The 17130-nt window shown below is 44.0% G+C and overlaps 1 protein-coding gene and 1 pseudogene across 2 annotated transcripts; both read left to right on the top strand.

Annotated features, from left to right (window-relative positions):
• The first annotated feature begins 1546 nt into the window (after window positions 1–1546).
• LOC116898206 (gamma-crystallin E) lies at window positions 1547–4081 on the top strand. 2 transcript variants are annotated; one of them, XM_032899564.1, is made up of 3 exons: window positions 1547–1591; window positions 1680–1922; window positions 3743–4081. In XM_032899564.1, exons 1-3 carry the CDS (start codon window positions 1583–1585, stop codon window positions 4013–4015), a joined length of 525 nt encoding a protein of 174 aa, XP_032755455.1. In that variant the 5' UTR covers window positions 1547–1582; the 3' UTR covers window positions 4016–4081. The 2 variants fall into 2 exon arrangements, with proteins under 2 accessions (XP_032755455.1, XP_032755456.1); XM_032899565.1 differs by having other exon boundaries at window positions 1583–1591; window positions 3757–3849.
• Window positions 4082–15915: 11834 nt separating this feature from the next.
• Window positions 15916–16465, top strand: LOC116898205 (annotated as a pseudogene).
• The last annotated feature ends 665 nt before the right edge of the window (window positions 16466–17130 follow it).

The raw sequence follows: 17130 nt of genomic DNA, 5'->3' as shown, positions 1-17130 counted from the left end.
TCCTACACATAAAATATTTTTTAATTCTAGAGAAATAAGTAAGTAAATAAATAATAAAAATATACATCAGTGGTGCCTTGCTCTGTTTCTCCTACTTATTTATAAATCCCAAATTAATAATTTTTAAAAGTCCAAGATGTGAGGCTTGTGACTCAATCAAGTTAAATTTGCTCAGGGAAAACAATTTTGAGTATGTCACTCAGGAGGTAAGAGTCCCTGCTTAGGAATGAGTGCAGCTTCCCCAGAAGCAGTTCTCAAGGCCAAGGGGAAGGAGACGTTGTTTTCCAGTGGCAGCTGGGGGTGTAATCTTAGCTATCCCGATTAGCTGAGTGGGTCAGCCGACACCTGCTGGTGGAGACAGGACTTAAGAAGCACATTGCCTTTCTCTGGACAGTCCCATACACCAGGATGTTTCAGCCAGAATGTCAGCCTTGTGCGGAGCTTGAGGTCGAGAGACCTTGCTTTAAAGAGAGTGAGGTACCTGCTGCTGTTGGGAGTCTTGAGAGCAGGAGGAGAGGGTCCAGCCCCTGTAGCCAGTGCACTGATTACGGGACAAATCGATCAGGGTTTGCTCCCGGTGATGAAGGCAGCGTCTTTACAAGGTTGTTTGATTTCAAATGTCCTCCTTACAGGTTGTTACCTTGCTTTTATTAGCAGCTCGAACAAACCGATGTTTTGCTGCAAAGTCAAAGCAAATAGAAACTTACCCGTGTAAAATGGTGAGTCACCCTGTGAACGCCAAGACTTAAGCCTGCGCTGATTGAGGCATGGGGAAGGAGGCCCAAGCAGATGGGCGTGGTCTCACTCACACTCTGGGAAACAGAACTGAGGTGTCTAAATTTAGCGTTCCCTCAGTCCCGTTAGTTCTCTGGTTCTTAGCCGATCAGCACGGAGCTTATAAGAAAGCTCTCTTTTTCGGTTGATTTTTTTTTTCAAGACAGGATTTCTCCGTGTAACAACCCTGCCTTTCCTGGAACTCATTTTTACAGACCAGATTGTCCTGGCCTTGAACTCACACAGATCTTCCCCTGCCCTTCTCTGCCCTCTAATCCCCCACCCCCGCCAGCCTCTGTCTCCAGAGTACAGGACAAAGGAGAACCCTATTGGACTTCCATCATCCTGTGGAGAAAGTACATTCACTCCCGTGCCCCAACCACCACCTTTTCAGGACTGTTAACTGGATGGCGTTGTTAGTCATATACACATTGTTTTGAAACCGTCAAAGGGCGGCTAAAACATTTCATTACAGATGTTAACGAGTTAAACATCTTTGCCCTATTTCAGTTTTTCCCAAATCAGCTTCATTTAAAGGCTGAAGCGGCATCAAGTGACCCTTTTAGCCAGGTCAGTGATTCGTCATCCATTCGAAAGCTCTGGAGAGTCTAAGAGAAAACATACAATAACCCACACCTCCCCCACAGTCATTATATAGAAAGAGAGAGAAAAAACGTGCCCTGTCCCCCCGCGGGCCCCTTTTGTGCTGTTCCTGCCAACGCAGCAGGCCTCCTGCTATATATATAGACCCTGCTCCCAGTCCTACACAACCAACAGCACCATCCCATCCGACCTGCAAACAACAGCCATGGGAAAGGTGAGCTCAGAGCATCCTCAGTCAGGGAAGGGACCTGCCCTGGGGTCCAGACCACATCAGGCCTCTGACCCCCTGCCTTGCCTTACAGATCACCTTCTATGAGGACCGCGGCTTCCAGGGCCGCCACTATGAGTGCAGCACAGACCACTCCAACCTGCAGCCCTACTTCAGCCGCTGCAACTCTGTGCGCGTGGACAGTGGCTGCTGGATGCTCTATGAGCAGCCCAACTTCACAGGCTGCCAGTATTTCCTTCGTCGCGGGGACTACCCTGACTACCAGCAGTGGATGGGTTTCAGCGACTCTGTCCGCTCCTGCCGCCTCATCCCCCACGTGAGTCTTTTCCTAGGGCCCCTGCCCACTTTCAGTTATGCGATCCTGACCAGCTAGAAACATCTGTGGCCGGCTCAAGCCTGGAGTGGCAGCCACCTTCCGCTGGTTCTGTGTCCTCTATGCTTACTAAGTTCGCCAAGGTTCCCTCAAAAACATGTCTGAAAGTAAAATTCTCCACTGGTCCTTTTCATTTACTTGGCTAAAATCAAATAACCAAAACATGGTTTAGTTCAGAGCCTCTGGGCCACGGTTTGAACACCAAGAGGCTGCCTGATGGTTTGAGGTTGTTCATCCATGTTCCTTGACTTTATTTACGTCAGACCTTGTCACCCGAGGTTGAGCCGATAGGTGTAGCTGAGTTATGGTTATACCTGCTAAGGGGTGGAGAAGTGGGATTCTAAAGCTTCTAGAACATCAACTGTAACCCAAAGGAAGCCCCAGCAGCCTGGATCCCATTAATTGTCTAATAACCCACTTCAGAAATTAGCTGCTGCCTCCTCCTCCTCTCTTCCCTCTCTGTCCCATCCCTCCTCCTCCTCCTCTTCTTCCTCTTCTACCTAGCCACCCCACCCCCTTCCAAGTCCTTCTCCTTTCTACAGACTCAAAGCATTGGCCTTTCCTTTTCTCTTAAAAGAACATCTTGTCATAAGGGCTCTGTGTGACAAGCTGTCCTGAGGATCAAATTTGTCTGCACACATGTGAGTCCTTTTCAAAGAGCAGGACACTGACCCTTCAGAGGCTGCCTCCTGAGCGGCAGGTTGTGCCTGTAGACAGTTGCTGGGAGACCCCTTCCTCCAGTAGGTTTCGAGGATAGAAGAAAGACCCTGAGCCAAGAGCTCTTGCTGGGAAGGAGCAGGGACAGTAAAAGCAGAAGAGAAGGTTAACCTAGGACAAGCTGCCTGACCTTTCATTGCGCTACAGCAAGGATTCTCAACCTGTGGGCCGCGACCCCTTTAGAGTCGTATATCAGATATCCTGCATATCCAATATTTACATTACAGTTCACCACAGTAGCAAAATTACAGTTATGAAATAGCAAGGAAATAATTTCATGGTTGGGGGTCACCAGACCATGAGGAGCTGTATTAAAGGATCGCAGCATTAGGAAGGTTGAGACCCCACTGCTCTCAAAGGTTTGCAGGCCTGATCCACACAGGTCTCCTCAGGATCTCAAACATTCAATTTTGGAATTGCCCAGACCTGATTTATCAGAGCATGCATTAGAGCTGAGAGCTGAACCTCAATCTTTGAGCTATATCCTTGCTTTACAATGTTTGAGGTTGTAAAGGACCGGAGGCAGCAAAGAAAGATGGAGGGATATCTGGGTTGAGCGTTTTTCCTGATTTGGCCCATCCTCTTCCTGTGGAAGAGACAATTTGACTTCTCTCCCTCTACTTTCTTGCTAAAGATACATTTAGATTTTCCCTGTAATACCAAATTAATTTTATACCTTCTAAAGAGAACCTCAGATCACCAAGAATCTAGGGGGTTGATTAGGGGAGACTAAACGAATAAACAGAAAACTAGTTTTTTAAAATGCTGCTGAGGAGGGCCAGTATGCAGGTGGTAGGTAATTCCAGAAAACTCCACAGAGCGCGGTCTATGTCAAAGGAACGGTGAGTGGTGATGATCTCGCGTTTCACTGTGAACAACCTCCTAAATCATGCCCAGTGTTCCTGGTGTTTTCAATTTAATCACCTTCCGCATAGAAAAGATAGGAAGTGCACCCCTCCCCCGGGGGGGGGGCAGCATGTGCTGGGTTTCCAAGTTCAGGTCAGGTTTTCTGACATCCTCTTGTCTGCCGTTCTCCCGACGCACAGTCCAGCTCTCACAGAATCAGGATCTACGAGCGAGAGGACTACAGAGGCCAGATGGTGGAGATCACAGACGACTGCCCCCACCTGCAGGACCGCTTCCACTTCAGTGACTTCCACTCCTTCCACGTGATGGAGGGCTACTGGGTCCTCTATGAGATGCCCAACTACCGGGGGCGGCAGTACCTGCTGAGGCCTGGGGAGTACAGGCGCTACCACGACTGGGGCGCCATGAATGCCAGGGTGGGCTCTCTGAGGAGAATCATGGATTTCTATTGAAATATTTTTACTCTACCATTTTCTCCATCTGGACATTAATAAAGTATTTCCTGTGTGTTTCATGCAATAACAGAGTCCTCTGTTCCTTTCGCCCTCGATGGAAGGGTGCAGCAAAGAAAGGATGTGACTGGTCTCAAACTTGTGGGTAGGTGGGAAGGGAAAAGCAAAAAAGAAAACTTAAGACAAAAGCACAGATGCTGGGGGAAACCAAAGAGGGGGCTTGTCTTTGTAAGAGTCGATCCTCTTGACTGCTTGCTAGCTGGGGAGGTTTAAGCGTTGAATTGAAAAATTTCCCTTTGAGACCCACAGTTGGTCATTACTAGGAGCAACCATTAAGGACTCAGTTTAAGAGCATCAGGTGATCTAGACCTGCCTGGCCATTACTAGGGGTACGCAGGGCAGGGTGGTCAAGAATCTACAGGAAAAAGTAACCATGTTTCTAGAAACAAAATCACTGTAGATACAGAAACCAACTGAGGCTCGTCCTGAATGACTGGGGTTTCACAAGATTCCATGGCCCTGGCTAACACCTGCTTCCTGCCCTGTTACTAGCTGCAAGTGGTGGATTATGTCACTTAGCATTTCGGTGCCTCAGTTTCCTAGTTTATGAATGTGAGAGGTATCCATCCTGGTCTGATAAAGATCAAATATGGCTTTTGTGATCTGATTGTGATGATTGTTGTGTAGTGGGGCCACACAGGAAGTAACTGCTGCGTGTACTGCTGACTGTAACATAAAGGAACACTAATGCTTCTTAGACAATATTTGCACCAAAGTCAGTGCTTATCAAAGTATAATGAATTGAAGTTGGGCCACATCACAATCTCTCAGGATACTTTCTAAAATTTTTAGACCCTAGACTCCACTCCCTTGTAGCTAATTGTTTCACATGTAAAATTAAAGAACCACTTGTGGTTTTGTAGCTCAGAGTCATATCCAAAAGGGTTCACATCTTCATCTTAGATACTATGCTCCCCTGGAAGATGACAATGAATAGAACAGGATCTTTTACATACATACACACACGTGCACACATACACACACAATTGCACACATGCACACACATGCTCGCACGCATATATGCACAGGAAAAAATTTTTAAAATAAAAGTAAATCTTTAAAAACATAAAAGAAACTTTAAAATTTAAAGAGAATATGAGGTAAAGAAGAAATCAGAGGCTTGTGTGCTATTTTACATAGGTAGTAAGTACTAGGGTATTTTACATATAAGTATTAAGTGCCTTTTTTTTTTCTTAGAAGTGCCTGAGATACAACGGAAGGCCTCACGTTAGACAATCCCCATCACTTCATATGGATAAAGCTTGCCTGAGAAACAAGGTCTGGTACCCAGGTGAAGCAAGGACTACCGTTCCCCTTCTCCTGTGGTTCTAATCATCAGCCTCTGGCAGACCAGCTATTGACCTGCAGGCACTTTTAGAGGCCAGGCCTGGCTGGGGTCTGAATAGACAGCTTCAGCAGAAGCAGGAAAAGACCAGTGACATGCAGACCAGGGACCACCCAAAATGTATTTTCTATTGATTAACCAGTGGAATTATAAGAGAATCAAGAAGACAATGACAGACCAGGAGAAAGACTTTTTGAACACAAAGACTTCAGAGCCCCAAGTATGATGAAATTCACTGTCAGTGGAATTTATTTTTTTTTCCTCCATCTTTATTAACTTGGGTATTTCTTATTTACATTTCAATTGTTATTTCCTTTCCCAGTTTCCGGGCCAACATACCCTTAACCCCTCCCCCTCCCTTTCTATATGGCTGTTCCCCTCCCCATCCTCCCCCCATTACCGCTCTCCCATTCACAATCACATTCACTGGTGGTTCAGTCTTGGCAGGACCAAGGGCTTCCCCTTCCACTGGTGCTCTTACTAGGATATTCATTGCTACCTATGAGGTTGGAGCCCAGGGTCAGTCCATGTACAGTCTTTGGGTAGTGGCTTAGTCCCTGGAAGCTCTGGTTCGTTGGCACTGTTGTTCATATGGGGTCTCGAGCCCCTTCAAGCTCTTTCATTCCTTTCTCTGATTCCTTCAACGGGGGTCCCATTCTCAGTTCAGTGGTTTGCTGCTGGCATTCGCCTCTGTATTTGCTGTATTCTGGCTGTGTCTCTCAGGAGAGATCTACATCTGGTTCCTGTCAGCCTGCACTTCTTTGCTTCATCCATCTTATCTAGTTTGGTGGCTGTATATGTATGGGCCACATATGGGGCAGGCTCTGAATAGGTGTTCCTTCTGCCTCAGTTCTAAACTTTGCCTCCCTATTCCCTGCCAAGGATATTCTTGTTCCCCTTTTTTAGAAGGAGTGAAGCATTCACATTTTGGCCATCTTTCTTGAGTTTCATGTGTTCTGTGCATCTAGGATAATTCAAGCATTTGGACTAATATCCACTGATCAATGAGTGCATACCATGTGTATTTTTCTGTGACTGGGTTACCTCACTCAGGATGATATTTTCCAGTTCCCTCCATTTGCCTATGAATTTCATAAAGTCATTGTTTTGATAGCTGAGTAATATTCCATTGTGTAGATGTACCACATTTTCTGTATCCATTCCTCTGTTGAAGGGCATCTGGGTTCTTTTCCAGCTTCTGGCTATTATAAATAAGGCTATATGAACATAGTGGAGCACGTGTCTTTTTTTATGTTAGGGCATCTTTTGGGTATATGCCCAAGAGAGGTATAGCTGGATTCAATGTCCAATTTTCTGAGGAACCTCCAGACTGATTTCCAGAATGGTTGTACCAGTCTGCAATCAGTGAAATTTATTTTTTTTTTATTATTAACTTGAGTATTTCTTATATACATTTCGAGTGTTATTCCCTTTCCCGGTTTCCGGGCAAACATCCCCCCCCCCCCCCCCTTCCTTATGGGTGTTCCCCTCCCACCCCCCCCCCCATTGCTGCCCTCCCCAACAGTCTAGTTCACTAGGGTTCAGTCTTAGCAGGACCCAGGGCTTCCTTCCACTGGTGCTCTTACTAGGATATTCATTGCAACCCACGAGGTCAGAGTCCAGGGTCAGTCCATGTATAGTCTTTGGGTAGTGGCTTAGTCCCTGGAAGCTCTGGTTGGTTGGCATTGCTGTACATATGGGGTCACGAGCTCCTTCAAGCTCTTCCAGTTCTTTTCTCTGATTCCTTCAACAGGGGTCCTGTTCTCAGTTCAGTGGTTTCCTGCTGGCATACGCCTCTGTATTTGCTGTATTCTGGCTGTGTCTCTCTATGAGCGATCTGCACTCACATTTTGATCATCCGTCTTGAGTTTCATTTGTTCTAGGCATCTAGGGTAACTCAAGCATTTGGGCTAATAGCCACTTATCAATGAGTACATACCATGTATGTCTTTTCTGTGATTGGGTTAGCTCACTCAGGATGATATTTTCCAGTTCCAACCATTTGCCTACTTAATTTCATAAAGTCATTGTTTTTGATAGCTGAGTAATATTCCATTGTGTAGATGTACCACATTTTCTGTATCCATTCCTCTGTTGAAGGGCATCTGGGTTCTTTCCAGCTTCTGGCTATTATAAATAAGGCTAATGAAATATAGTGGAGCACGTGTCTTTTTTATATGTTGGGGCATCTTTTGGGTATATGCCCAGGAGAGGTATAGCTGGATCCTCAGGCAGTTCAATGTCCAATTTTCTGAGGAACCTCCAGACTGATTTCCAGAATGGTTGTAGCAGTCTGCAACCCCACCAACAATGGAGGAGTGTTCCCTTTCTCCACATCCTCGCCAGCATTTGCTGTCACCTGAGTTTTTGATCTTAGCCATTCTCACTGGTGTGAGGTGAAATCTCAGGGTTGTTTTGATTTGCATTTCCCTTATGACTAACGAGGTTGAACATTTCTTTAGGTGTTTCTCAGCCATTCGGCATTCCTCAGCTGTGAATTCTCTGTTTAGCTCTGAACCCCATTTTTTAATAGGGTTATTTGTCTCCTTGCTGTCTAACTTCTTCAGTTCTTTGTATATTTTGGATATAAGCCCTCTATCTGTTGTAGGATTGGTAAAGATCTTTTTCCCAATCTGTTGGTTGCCGCTTTTGTCCTAACCACAGTGTCCTTTGCCTTACAGAAGCTTTGCAGTTTTATGAGATCCCATTTGTCGATTCTTGATCTTAGAGCATAAGCCATTGGTGTTTTGTTCAGGAAATTTTTCCAGTGCCCATGTGTTCCAGATGCTTCCCTAGTTTTTCTTCTATTAGTTTGAGTGTGTCTGGTTTGATGTGGAGGTCCTTGATCCACTTGGACTTAAGCTTTGTACAGGGTGATAAGCATGGATCGATCTGCATTCTTTCACATGTTGACCTCCAGTTGAACCAGCACCATTTGCTGAAAATGCTATCTTTTTTTCCATTGGATGGATTTGGCCTTTGTCAAAAATCAAGGACCATAGGTGTGGATTCATTTCTGGGTCTTCAATTCTGTTCCATTGGTCTATCTGTCTGTCTCTGTACCAATACCATGCAGTTTTTATCACTATTGCTCTGTAATACTGCTTGAGTTCAGGGATAGTGATTCCCCTGAAGTCCTTTTTATTGTTGAGGATAGTTTTAGCTATCCTGGGTTTTTTGTTATTCCAGATGAATTTGCAAATTGTTCTGTCTAACTCTTTGAAGAATTGGATTGGTATTTTGATGGGGATTGCATTGAATCTGTAGATCGCTTTTGGTAAAATGGCCATTTTTACTATATTAATCCTGCCAATCCATGAGCATGGGAGATCTTTCCACCTTCTGAGGTCTTCTTCAATTTCTTTCTTCAGTGTCTTGAAGTTCTTATTGTACAGATCTTTTTTACTTGCTTGGTTAAAGTCACACCGAGGTATTTTATATTATTTGGGTCTATTATGAAGGGTGTCATTTCCCTAATTTCTTTCTCGGCTTGTTTCTTTTGTGTAGAGGAAGGCTACTGATTTATTTGAGTTAATTTTATACCCAGCCACTTTGCTGAAGTTGTTTATCAGCTTTAGTAGTTCTCTGGTGGAACTTTTTGGGATCACTTAAATATACTATCATATCATCTGCAAATAGTGATATTTTGACTTCTTCTTTTTCCGATCTGTATCCCCTTGATCTCCTTTTGTTGTCTGATTGCTCTGGCTAGAACTTCAAGAACTATATTGAATAAGTAGGGAGAGAGTGGGCAGCCTTGTCTAGTCCCTGATTTTAGTGGGATTGCTTCAAGTTTCTCTCCATTTAGTTTAATGTTAGCAACTGGTTTGCTGTATATGGCTTTTACTATGTTTAGGTATGGGCGTTGTATTCCTATTCTTTCCAGGACTTTTATCATGAAGGGGTGTTGAATTTTGTCAAATGCTTTCAGCATCTAATGAAATGATCATGTGGTTTTGTTCTTTCAGTTTGTTTATATAATGGATCACGTTGATGGTTTTCTCAGATATTAAACCATCCCTGCATGCCTGGGATGAAGCCTACTTGATCATGGTGGATGATTGTTTTGATGTGCTCTTGGATTCGGTTTGCCAGAATTTTGTTGAGTATTTTTAAGGCCAATGTTCATAAGGGAAATTGGTCTGAAGTTCTCTTTCTTTGTTGGGTCTTTGTGTGGTTTAGGTATAAGAGTAATTGTGGCTTCATAGAAGGAATTCGGTAGTGCTCCATCTGTTTCAATTTTGTGGAATAGTTTGGATAATATTGGTATGAGGTCTTCTATGAAGGTCTGATAGAATTCTGCACTAAACCCGTCTGGACCTGGGCTCTTTTTGGTTGGGAGACCTTTAATGACTGCTTCTATTTCCTTAGGAGTTATGGGGTTGTTTAACTGGTTTATCTGTTCTTGATTTAACTTCGGTACCTGGTATCTGTGTAGGAAATTGTCCATTTCCTGCAGATTTTCAAGTTTTGTTGAATATAGGCTTTTATAGTAAGATCTGATGATTTTTTGAATTTCCTCTGAATCTGTAGTTATGTCTCCCTTTTCCTTTCTGATTTTGTTATTTTGGACACACTCTCTGTGTCCTCTCGTTAGTCTGGCTAGGGGTTTATCTATCTTGTTGATTTTCTCAAAGAACCAACTTTTGGTTCTGTTGATTCTTTCTATGGTCCTTTTTGTTTCTACTTGGTTGATTTCAGCTCTGAGTTTGATTATTTCCTGCCTTCTACTCCTCCTGGGTGTATTTGCTTCTTTTTGTTCTAGAGCTTTTAGGTGTGCTGTCAAGCTGCTGACATATGCTCTTTCCTGTTTCTTTCTGCAGGCACTCAGCGCTATGAGTTTTCCTCTTAGCACAGCTTTCATTGTGTCCCATAAGTTTGGGTATGTTGTACCTTCATTTTCATTAAATTCTAAAAAGTTTTTAATTTCTTTTCTTTATTTCTTCCTTGACCAGGTTATCATTGAGTAGAGCATTGTTCAGTTTCCACGTATATGTGGGCATTCTTCCCTTATTGTTATTGAAGACCAGCTTTAGGCCGTGGTGGTCCGATAGCATGCATGGGATTATTTCTATCTTTCTGTATCTGTTGAGGCCTGTTTTTTGACCAATTATATGGTCAATTTTGGAGAAAGTACCATGAGGAGCTGAGAAGAAGGTATATCCTTTTGCTTTAGGGTAGAACGCTTCTATAAATATCCGTTAAGTCCATTTGGCTCATGACTTCTCTTAGTCTGTCTCACGCCTCTGTTTAATTTCTGTTTCCATGATCTGTCCATTGATGAGAGTGGGGTGTTGAAATCTCCTACTATTATTGTGTGAGGTGCAATGTGTGTTTTGAGCTTTAGTAAGGTTTCTTTTTACGTATGTAGGTGCCCTTGTATTTGGGGGCATAGATATTTAGGATTGAGAGTTCATCTTGGTGGATTTTTCCTTTGATGAATATAAAAGTGTCCTTCCTTATCTTTTTTGATGACTTTTAGTTGGAAATTGATTTTATTTGATATTAGAATGGCTACTCCAGCTTGCTTCTTCAGACTATTTGCTTGGAAAGTTGTTTCCCAGCCTTTCACTCTGAGGTAGTGTCTGTCTTTGTCTCTGAGGTGTGTTTCCTGTAGGCAGCAGAATGCAGGGTCCTCGTTGCGTATCCAGTTTGTTAATCTATGTCTTTTTATTGGGGAGTTGAGGCCATTGATGTTGAGAGATATTAAGGAATAGTGATTATTGCTTCCTGTTATATTCATATTTGGATGTGAGGTTGTGTTTGTGTGCTTTTCTTCTTTTTGTTTTGTTGCCAAGACGTTTAGTTTTTTGCCTCTTCTTGGGTATAGCTTGCCTCCTTATGTTGGGCTTTTACCATTTATTATCCTTTTTGTAGTGCTGGATTTGTAGAAAGATATTGTGTAAATTTGGTTTTGTCATGGAATATCTTGGTTTCTCCATCTATGTTAATTGAGAGTTTTGCAGGATACAGTAGCCTGGGCTGGCATTTGTGTTCTCTTAGGGTCTGTATGACATCAGTCCAGGATCTTTCTGGCCTTCATAGTTTCTGGCGAGAAGTCTGGTGTGATTCTGATAGGTCTGCCTTTATATGTTACTTGACCTTTTTCCCTTACTGCTTTTAATATTCTTTCTTTGTTTTGAGCGTTTAGTGTTTTGACTATTATGTGACGGAGGTGTTTTTTTCTGGTCCAATCTATTTGGAGTTCTGTAGGCTTCTTGTATGCCTATGGGTATCTCTTTTTTAGGTTAGGGAAGTTTTCTTCTATGATTTTGTTGAAGATATTTACTGGTCCTTTGAGCTGGGAGTCTTCACTCTCTTCTATACCTATTATCCTTAGGTTTGATCTTCTCATTGAGTCCTGGATTTCCTGTATGTTTTGGACCAGTAGCTTTTTCCGCTTTACATTATCTTTGACAGTTGAGTCAATGATTTCTATGGAATCTTCTGCTCCTGAGATTCTCTCTTCCATCTCTTGTATTCTGTTGGTGAAGCTTGTATCTACAGCTCCTTGTCTCTTCTTTTTGGTTTTCTATATCCAGGGTTATTTCCATGTGTTCTTTCTTGATTGCTTCTATTTCCATTTTTAATTCCTTCAACTGTTTGTTTGTGTTTTCCTGGTATTCTTTCAGGGATTTTTGCGATTCCTCTCTGTAGGCTTCTATTTGTTCTCTAAGGGAGTTCTTCACGTCTTTCTTGAAGTCCTCCAGCATCATGATCAAATCTGATTTTGAAACTAGATCTTGCTTTTCTGGTGTGTTTGGATATTCCATGTTTGTTTTGGTGGGAGAATTGGGCTCCGATGATGCCATGTAGTCTTGGTTTCTGTTGCTTGTGTTCCTGCGCTTGCCTCTCGCCATCAGATTATCTCTAGTGTTACTTTGTTCTGCTAATTCTGACAGTGGCTAGACTGTCCTATAAGCCTGTGTGTCAGGAGTGCTGTAGACCTGTTTTACTGTTTTCTTTCAGCCAGTTATGGGGACAGAGTGTTCTGCTTTTGTGTGTGTAGTTTTGTCCCTCTACAGGTCTTCAGCTGTTCCTGTGGGCCTGTGTCTTGAGTTCACCAGGCAGGTCACTTGCAGCAGAAAAGTTGGTCTTACCTGTGGTCCCGAGGCTCAAGTTCGCTCGCGGGGTGCTGCCCACGGGCTCTCTGAGGTGGCAGCAACCGGGAAGATCTGTGCTGCCTCTTCCGGGAGCCTCCGTGCACCAGGGTTCCAGATGGCCTCCGGTGTTTTCCTCTGGGATCAGCAATGTGTGTAGAGAGCAGTCTCTTCTGGTTTCGCAGGCGTGTCTGCCTCTCTGAAGGTTTAGCTCTCCCTCCCACGGGATTTGGGTGCAGAGAACTGTTTATCCGGTCTGTTTCCTTCAGGTTCCGGCGGTGTCTCAGGCAGGGCTCCTGCCTCACCTGGGCCCTCTCCCACGGGAGCCCAGAGGCCTTATACAGTTTCCTCTTGGGCCAGGGATGTGGGCAGGGGTGGGCAGTGTTGGTGGTCTCTTCTGCTCTGCAGCCTCAGGAGTTCCCACCTGACCAGGCAGTAAGGTATCTCTCCCACGCGCACCTGTGAACAGAAGTCACGCCCATACCTCGAATCCCGTGTGTGGCACTTACGATAAACACAGGACGTGCCTGGTCCTAGAGGGATTCTGCCTCTGTTGTCCCGATTCCACCCGGCAAGTCACTTGCAGCAGATAAGTTAGTCTTACCTTTGGTCCTGAGGCTCAAGTTCGGCTTGCATGGGTTCTGCCCACGGGCTCTCCAAGGTGGCAGCGACCAGGAAGATCTGCGCGCCTCTTCCGGGGCCTCCGGCACCAGGGTTCCAGATGGCCTCCGTGTTTTCCTCTGGAATCAGCAATGTGTGTAGAGAACAGTCTCTTCTGGTTTCGCAGGCGTGTCTGCCTCTCTGAAGGTTTAGCTCTCCTTCCCACGGGATTTGGGTGCAGAGAACTGTTTATCCGGTCTGTTTCCTTCAGGTTCCGGCGGTGTCTCAGGAGGCTCCTGCCTCACCTGGGCCCTCTCCCACGGGAGCCCAGAGGCCTTATACAGTTTCCTCTTGGGCCAGGGATGTGGGCAGGGGTGGGCAGTGTTGGTGGTCTCTTCTGCTCTGCAGCCTCAGGAGTGCCCACCTGACCAGGCGGTAAGGTATCTCTCCCCGAAATTTATTTTAACAAGCTAATTTTCCTCTCACATGGCACATTTTGTGTCAGGCTTTACTATGGTTTATGGCTCTTTCATTTTTCTTTCTTTTGATTCACTCTGTCTCTCTGTCTCTCTCTGCCTCTGTCTCTGCCTCTCTCTCTTTGTGTGTGTGTGTGTGTGTGTGTGTGTGTGTGTGTGTGTGTAGTGTTTATAATACGGATATGTGGAAGGTGGGTCATGCCACAGTAGGTATGTGGAAGCTGCCTTTACCTGGGTTCTGGGATTTGAACTCAGGTTACCAGGCTTATGAAGGGTTTTTACACATTGAGCTGCATTGATGACACCATCCCTTCCTCCCTTTCCCCCTCCTCCTTTTCCCCCTCCTTCCTTCCTTCTCTACTTCCTTCCTCCCATCCTAAAGATGAAAATCTAAAATCCTTTTGTGACACACAGGTTAATTAAGTGGTGGAAAATTCCTTAAATGTAAAGTTTTTTAAACGTCTGCCTTGTCTTCGTCCATTGAGGAAGCCTGTAGTGTATTGAAGATCGCCACCTAGTGCTCACTAGAAGAAAGGCAATTGTCGAAGAGTGTTCAGAATCATGAATACTGATTAAATTACTGTAAATTCGGTGTCTGTGTGCAGAGAAAACAATTTAATTTTATTAAACAAATATAAATTTTACTTAAAAATAACTATTGAACATGGTGTTTTATAAGAGGCCTAGCGATTATTGGCAGGGGGCAGATCTCTTATGGAGAAGCCAGCATTTGCCTTCTGCTCAGTTCAGTATCACCTCCCACCCCAATCTCTCAGTATCTTATAGATACACATCTGATGTATGAAACTTCGAGTTCCTGAGGGACAAGATCCCATGTTCTCCAAATAGTTCCTCCATTCAACTTCAAGCCCAACTTTTACCTTTCTTAAGATTTCTCACAGCAGGGTTGGATTTAGCTCAGTGGTAGAGCGCTTGTTTGAGTAAGCGCAAGGCCCTGGGTTCAGTCCCCAGCTCCAAAAAAAAAAAAAAAAAAGAAAAAGAAAAAAAGAAAAAGAAAAGAAAAGATTTCTCACAGCTACTTCTTTACTCTTCCTTTCTTCTCATGTGCATGCATAGGTAGATAGATAGATGATAGATAGATAGATGATGGATAGATAGATGATAGATAGATAGATGATAGATAGATAGATGATAGGTAGATAGATAGATGGATGGATGATTGATAGATAGATAGATGATAGATAGATAGGTAGATGATAGATAGATAGATAGATAGATAGATAGATAGATAGATAGATAGATAGATGATAGATTGATAGATAGATAGATGATAGGTAGATAGATGGATGATAGATAGATGATAGATAGGTAGATGATAGATAGATAGATGATAGATAGATAGATGATAGGTAGATAGATGGATGGATGATAGATTGATAGATAGATGATAGATAGATAGATAGATGATAGATAGATAGATAGATAGATAGATAGATAGATAGATAGATAGATAGATAGATAGATGATAGAAGATAGGTAGGTAGATAGATAGACAGACAGACAGATGGATAGTTTAGTTTGGTACACACACACACACACACACACACACACATCTTATTGACTGAGACTGACTTCTGTTCCTCTGTCCTTCTCTCAGTATCTACATGGAAATCTTTATCCTGCACATGGTGAGACACCACAAATGGACCCAAGCACCTTCAGAAACAATGCACAGGGCACAGTGCTCTTCCTTTCTGGTTGAAAGCTGTCGTCCTCACCTTTAAAAGCCAAGGTCTTATACCTAAGCTCTGGTTCCTTGGGGTGGTCTGAGTGCTTCTGTCCAGTGCTGCTCATCTTCCCGGAATCCTGCTCCCAGTGTCGTGGGCATCTGGAAGTACTGATATGACATTCACGCCCAGCCCATATTCTCATACCCTTTGGTATGTATTCCAGAAAACCTTGGAATTATGCCTCAAAATCTGGATCCTGAACCCTTCATGGAACAACCAGATTCTAGCTTTGAAGTTTACCCTCTTCTATTTAGCATTTGTTTGCTTATTTATTTATTTATTTATAAATGGTATTTAGTGCTGGTGGTGGTAGCTAGTGCCTTTAAGGCCAGCACTGGGGAGGAAGAGGCAGGTGGACCTCTGTGAGTTCGAGGCCAGCCTGTTCTACAGAACAAGTTCTGGGACAGCCAGGACTACACAGAAAAATCATGTCTCAAAAAACAAAACAAATCGAAACAACACCATCTAAAACAAACAACAAATAAACAAATCAGATAGAAAAACTTTTCAAGAGCTCGGGGCTTCCACAGCAGTGACCACCCATTGTAGTAAGAAACTCTCGGCAGTTTGAACCGCGGTATGCCGGAGGAGTGGGCGCCGGGATCTCGCTGAGCGTCCCCCTGGCCTCGTCTCTTCCTCGCTTGTCCGAGCTTCAGCACAGTCTGAGATGGCTGGCGGTAAGGCTGGAAAGGACTCCGGAAAGGCCAAGACAAAGGCGGTTTCCCGCTCCTAGGGAGCGGGCTTGCAGTTCCCTGTGGGCCGTATTCATGGACACCTGAAATCTAGGACAACAAGCCACGGACGTGTGGGCGCGGTCGCAGCTGTGTACAGCGCAGCCATCCTGGAGTACCTCACCGCAGAGGTACTTGAGTTGTCAGGAAATGCATCAAAAGACTTGAAGGTAAAGCGTATTACCCCTTGTCACTTGCAACTTGCTATCCGCGGAGATGAAGAGTTGGACTCTCTGATCAAGGCTACGATTGCTGGTGGTGGTGTCATCCCACACATCCACAAATCGCTGATCGGGAATAAAGGACAACAGAAGACTGTCTAAGGATGCCTGGATTCCTTATTATCTCAGGACTCTAAATACTCTTAACAGGTATCCAGTGTTGGTGATTCCAGTGGACTGTATCTCTGTGAAAAAACACAATTTTGCCTTTTGTAATTTATTTGATGTTGAGGCTTAATTAGCCTTCCAACCAACCAAATTTCTGCATTCGAGTTTAACCATATTAAAAAGTGTTACTGTGGCTTCAAAGAAGCTATTGAATCTGAAGTAGTGGGTTTTGATTGAGTTGACTGTTTTTAAAAAACTGTTTGGATTTTAATTGTGATGCAGAAGTTATAGTAACAAACGTTTGGTTTTGTACAGACATTATTTCCACTCTGGTGGATAAGCTCAATAAAGGTCAGATCCTAAACTAAAAAAAAAAAGAAAAGAAAGAAACTCTCAGTTCCAGGAATAACAGAGAGGTTTCTGTCCAGGTGAAAGTTGAGCTCAACTCTGAGAGAGCACCTCACCCATAAATGTTTTTGTGTGATTCTCGGGAATCTGTTGCCCGACCTCTTCAGGGAACCCCCTGTCTCGAGGGAAGTAAGTAGTTTTCCATGATTTTCAAACAGGAAAGTTGGGCGGCTTTAGGTGCCCTGCTATCTGGAGCTGTGTTCAAGCCACTCCCAGTCACAGCGGGGTTTGCTGACGATATCTCCAATTGTCTGCATTGCACGCCATTTAATCTGGGTCCAATGTAAACAATCATGTTTGCTCTGCCTGGGCTAT

The sequence above is a fragment of the Rattus rattus genome, chromosome 4 (genome assembly GCF_011064425.1).
Source record: "Rattus rattus isolate New Zealand chromosome 4, Rrattus_CSIRO_v1, whole genome shotgun sequence".
Lineage (NCBI taxonomy): Eukaryota > Metazoa > Chordata > Mammalia > Rodentia > Muridae > Rattus > Rattus rattus.
Note: the sequence above shows the minus strand (reverse complement) of the source record. Positions and strands in the feature narration are given on the sequence as shown.